General features: G+C 44.5%; 1 protein-coding gene across 1 annotated transcript in view; it reads right to left on the minus strand.

Annotated features, from left to right (window-relative positions):
- tgfbr1b (transforming growth factor, beta receptor 1 b) overlaps window positions 1–4925 on the minus strand; it is a 59566-nt gene extending 54641 nt beyond the window's left edge. Inside the window, exon 1 of the mRNA XM_048529052.2 lies at window positions 4751–4925. Within this exon, the coding sequence (XP_048385009.2) occupies window positions 4751–4829 (79 nt within the window). The 5' untranslated portion in view covers window positions 4830–4925. The remainder of the gene's footprint in view (window positions 1–4750) is intronic.
- Window positions 4926–6000: the final 1075 nt, after the last annotated feature.

The raw sequence follows: 6000 nt of genomic DNA on the forward strand, positions 1-6000 counted from the left end.
CTTGGCATGAGTTAAGAGACAGGCAGCAGTAATTTGGAAGATCTTACATTTACAAAGAGTGGAAGATAAAACATCAATTGGCTGTGTTGGAATAGTCAAATCTCGAACTAAGAGGCAAAGACGAGGTCCTAACCTGACACATCAAACTTTCCTGCTCCTCTGATGCTGCCTGGCCTGCTATGTTCCTCCCGCTCCACACTTATCTCTGACAACAGCATATGCAGTTCTTACTATCTCAAGAGGCATGGAAGAAGTTTTTTTTAAAAACAGGCAAACTGAGGCAGTGGAGGTGGTTTCTGTTGTGACAGTCAAAATAGCCTATCATAGCTGAACAAATGGAGGCTTATCTCAGTCAAATAGGTCACAAAGATTGCAGATGCCTGGTTCTGCTTCAGATAGTTACAGGGGAGAAGGATGAAGTCAGAGTCAGATTGACTTTTTAAACCCCACACCCACCTTCATGATAACACAAAAAGCCCGTATGCATACATTCCCAGATGACTTTTTGGTGCGGACAGATGTCAAAGACTCTAACTGTACCAAGCCTTCTGTCCACTTTTCTCACTGCAATACTGCACCTCAACTCCGGCGAATTCCCGGCAGAGCTAACCTCCAAAACAAATGGGAACTTGTTCACATCCCATCCTCAATTCAAACCAAAACTGCTCCAATCTCAGTCGCAGCAGTATGCAGATGACACCTATGTGTGCACTCACTCAGAAACTGAGCTCCAGGCTACTATTGACTCCCATGATAAAAATGGGCCTCTCTAAACACTCAAAAAAAGGCCCCCTTCCAACTGGTTCCCACACCATAACACCTCTCCACGTCAGTTAATATCAGGAGAGAAATCCTGGAAAATACAGATCATTTTCCATATCTTGGGAGACACATCCCGAAGAAAGCAGACACACAATGAAATTCATCATCATTTACAATGCAAACAGCTCTGCCTTTGTTTGACAGAAGGGAAAAAAAGAGCATTTAAGCACAAGGATCTCAGACCCAAGACGAAGGTCAGAGTTTAGCAGATAGTAGTGATTCCCAGACTTTTGCCCAAGTCTGCAAAGCAAGTAATCTGCAGCAGGCACCTCAAAGCACTACAAAAGTACAACCAATAATCACTTTGCAAGATCCTCCACATCTAGGTGCAAGGCACATTCCAACAATGACTTGTTCCAAGCAACTTGCCCAGTGACAAGACATACACACTCAAAGCCAGCGCACATGCCTAACACCAGGTTCCAAAAGCAATTTTGTTACTCAGAAGTCAGATGCAGTCAGAGATTTCCAGGAGAACAGCAGAAGCCCTTTAAGGATGCCAAGTATCTCTGAAAAGGTTCAACATTACTACTTATTCTTGCAAGTGCCTAGCTTGTGACCAAGCAAAATAATGAGTAAAACTAAACGCATCAAGAGATATCATTGTTACAGAGTTAGTAGCTGGAAAATCTGAGATAACAAGGTTTACAGCTGGATGAACACAGCAGGTCAAGCAGCATCAGAGGAGCAGGAAAGCTGACGTTTCAGGTCTAGACCATTCTTCAGAAAAGGATCTAGACTAAAGGGTATAGAAAAGGATCATGAACTTGCAGACATTAAATGAAGGCATTAGAAGAGTGCAAAAACCTCCAAAAAAATCCATACACCTAAGCATTTAACCACCAGCTGCCCTCCATATTTAAAAATTAAAATCACAACCAAGACTCTCAAAACTCCTTTAAACTCTACCCACTCAAGAGATTTCAGTTCTTCTCTTTCTAAGATCTAGCCACCAATTCACCTCAAAAACCACACAATTACAACTACCTTGATGATTGCTCACTTTCCAGCAGAATCCCAATGTTGGGAATTGGGAAATGCCAGTCTTACTCGCAGGCTATGGCTGCTTATTTACATAACCAGGTCACTAGCAGGCAGCTTCTTATCAAATCCACTAAGCTCATTAATACCCCAGGACTTGCAAAGCCAACTGCCCAGCAGCATTGAGCCAACAACCTTCTCAATTCTCAACAGGCTGGGGGGCTTTATCTGCACCCAAAGAGCATGGAGCCAGCTAATAGCAATAGATCTGAGTGACCTGTTAAAACACTTCACCAGGGTTCCATCGCTGTTCTTAAGCAAAGCTATTTTGACATCTAAGACATTTTGTTCCCAAATGACACACACTACATTATACAGCATGGACAAAATGAATTATCTCACAGGTGTTAGTGCAAACAGATTGATCCACATGTGTGGATGTTGAAATCAAAAGTACCATATTAGGATATGATGAAAGCAGCACTTATCTAATCAAGCAGAAAGTCTAGAAAACAGGACCTGTCTGACATTTCACCACACCCTGTCTGCTGACTAGCTGTTTGCGTCCATTTCCTAAGCTATGGGCTACTTCTGGTTGGAGGTTTATACAATTTCTTCTATTTCAGATCTCTCTGCCACTTATAATTTACAAGCTAACTACATGTTTCCCCTTCAATTCTAATTAGTTTCCTTCAAAGTTCACAATTTCCCATATCTCCTAACAATCTCTTTTCCTACACAAAGCTCAGCTTGAACAGATCGTACCTAGGGCCAGACACAACATCTCCACTTCAATATCATATCCACACTTCTACCTAGTATAGTGCACAACCTCAACACTGAACACTAAACACTGCGTACAAAATGCAATATGTAACTGTGGTTTTAACAGTCACCTTTGATTCTAAATTAAAAACAAAAATTTTGTGGATGCAGGAAACCTGAAACACAGTATGCTGCAGAAAAATCACCAGGTCTGGCAGCATCTGTGGAGTTAACGTTTCAAGTCCAAAGTGACCATTCCTCAAAATCAATCACATTGGATTCAACACATTAACTCTGTTTCGCTGCAAATGTTGCCATTCTTGTTGGGATAACGCATACTTTCAAGAAAAAAAAAACAGAAACTGCTTTAAAAATGGTGATTTATTTTCACTGCTCTACTGTCTGAAATGTAATTTGACAACAAAACTACAAACTCATTGAAATCCAAACAACTGCAGATTATTGGCTTGAAACAAGTGAAACTGAGGTAAATGTCTTGAAATATCAATAAACATATATTCATTTCCATCAAGTCAATGTTGTGGTGCATTTGCTAGACACTTCAAACACATCTACATTTCCATTTCACAGCTAATGCAGAAAAACAATAATCAACAGTGAAGCAAATTGTGGTTGTTGCACAGTTTTTACAGGAATGGAAAGAATCTGGAAGGGGGTTTAACCTTTAGTCACTTCCTTGCACATCTAGGGATTAGTGAGGTGGAAGGATTCTTAAAGAAATACAAGTGTGCATGAAAGTAATGCACAGTAAAAAGATGTTCCTAAGCATTATCAGCAGCTTTTATGCCAGTAACTTTAGTTGCAAGAATGTCAATTCTAGGGTGGAACACAAACACTCCCAGTCAAATAACTGTTAATGATGGTTAATTGCCTTCAAAAGCTTTTATATTGGTTTTAGAAAATTCAGATCTAAAGGATTTAGCATCCACACTACTGGTTTTGACTTCTGCAGACTGACAACACACTTGTTAATCCTGCTTATACCTTGGAGTTTCAGATACTCCCTCCAGCACAGAAAACTAGATCTAACAATTGTAAACATTGGCAGGTGGCTCCCAAATACGAAGCTATTGGAACTTGATTTAATAGGCTAATGCATAAACAAGATTTTTGTCAATACATACACTGCGATTTATCAGATTTAAACATTCCAAAACTACTTCACAATTTTCTTAGGCATTATACCCATTCACAAAGCACCACAGGACTTCGCCACGTTAAACATCACTGCAAGTCGTTCAATTATTTTGCGGCACCAGGGAAAAAACATAGCGATGCAGTGAGCAACACTTCAGAAGTGGATCCAGTTAGTGAAAACTAGTCTCCCAAACGTTCGAGAAGATAATTTATTTTTAAAATTGATCCATCACATTGTCATTTTGTCTTAAAAGATATTTTCAATCAAACGTATGATTTCGCAAGACTGGCTTCACATTTCCGAAGATGTCGACATACGACTTACATCCTGCAGAGTTCTTGTCAAGTTGTTTACCCTAAACTACAGGAACATGTGCAACTACTGGAAAGGACTTTGTCTTAAAAAAAAGTCCAAAGCAAACGTAAGCAACGTATCTTCCCTGCTGCACATCTTTTAAAAGAAAAATCAGATGGCAATTGAGTGAGGATTGTAAAAGATTGCACTTCGTCTGAACCAGCTTCTCCCAGCCGCTCCCAAACTCCAGGAGCTGTGTGGAGTTGGGGGGAAGAGGGTGTTTGGTGGTGGGGAGGGAGGGGGGTCCCTCTTTGCCCCGGGGAAGGTGTTTGGGTTTCCGGGCTGTCTTTCTTGGAGCGAGTGGTCAGCTCTGCGAGCCCTGGCATCCACCATGGCAACCACATCCGGGCGTGAGACCCCACTGGCCCTTCCTCCTCCTCCCGCCACCCGGGCCGGGCCAGGCCAGGCTAGGGTCGGCCGCTGCTCCTCTCAGGGACAGCACGATAAGGCCCTGGTCGGCATCTCCCCCCCCCCCCCCCCGGCTGTGGTAGTTGGGAAGAGAGAGCCCCATCACTGTCCCTTCACTAGGCCGCTCCTAGTCCCCAGGTTTTCCACCCCCTCCCCATCCCCGGGCCTCTGGTGAACAATACCACCCCCCGCACACCCCTTCGGAAAGCAGCCGAACGAGCAACCTGCTTCTCCCCCCCCCACGCCCCGACCATCACTCACCCAGCGCTCCGGAGGCACCGATCAAAAGCAAAAGCAGGCAACCGAGCACCGCGCGATGAGAGGCTCCGGCTCTCGCCATGGCTGCAAAGCCGCTCCGTCCGCCCCCTAACACAGCCGCGACTTTCCAGACAGAGTAAGCCCCGCCGCCGCTACCACTACTGCGACGGCCGTATGACACAGGCCCTCCCATTGGCTGCCTCAGCGACACCTCCCCCCACATACTGCACGCCATCATAAGACGGGCCGGGTGAGTGGCTCCTGGCCTGCCCCCGTGCGACGTGGATCGTCATTGGCCGAGTCTCTCCCAATCGCAACGTGCTCCCTCGCGCCCGCCTGCCGACAGGCTGTCCGTCTGGATGCTCTCCTATTGGAGGAGCCGCGGGAGTGCGCCTTTTCATTGGATGACTGCCGGAAAGACCCGAAGGGTTCCTTTTGATTGGTTACTGCCGCGCATCCTGCGATGAAACTTGCTGTTAGGTTATCGATTCGGCTCCGAACCTCATTCATTGGTCGCCGTCAGTGCATTTAGGAACAGAATGAGAAGTAGCCTGTGATAGGTAGATCGGTCACAATTGCCCTGGCCTCTGTGATAGGCGTTTTTCAATTGGCCAACCCCCGGTCCCCACCTCCTTTTGTCTGCAATGTCATTCTGAAGGAGCCAATGGAATATATCCAGCCCTGGTTTCTCTATCCTCCCATCCTCAACTCCTTTTGCCTTGTGCCAATATTCCTTTTGTCCCTTCCTTCCCTCACAACTTGCTCTAAACCTCATTACAAATGTTTTCCAACTTCTTCCCAGTTCTCAGGATTCGAACCAAAACCAAACACAGCGGGTGCTGAAATCAGAGCATCCTGAGAACAGGGTGTTGAGAAAGGAAAGTGGGAGGGTAGTACTATCAAGGTAAAATTTGTATTGTTGGAGATACATGTCCCAGAGGGGCCAAGGACCAAATCTACCTGACTGGAACGAAGGAAGAAAACAAAATGTATAATTTAGTTTCCTCTCACCAAACCATCAACTGGATGGAGGTATGTAGAGGAACAAATTTGCAACTAAATTACAGCAATGTGCAACAAATGATAGAGTACTACCTTTTAAAAAAACTGTTGAGGAAAGGCTGATCTCTCTCCTGTTTCTGAAATACACTTGTCGAGCAGCCAGTGTGAAATGGGACAGTCGTTTTGAAGAGAAACTGGAAGACGTTTCAATACTAATACAATCAAATACATACTGTTCACTGATAATGGGA

This window comes from Stegostoma tigrinum, chromosome 5, assembly GCF_030684315.1.
Source record: "Stegostoma tigrinum isolate sSteTig4 chromosome 5, sSteTig4.hap1, whole genome shotgun sequence".
NCBI classification, from domain to species: Eukaryota; Metazoa; Chordata; class Chondrichthyes; order Orectolobiformes; family Stegostomatidae; genus Stegostoma; species Stegostoma tigrinum.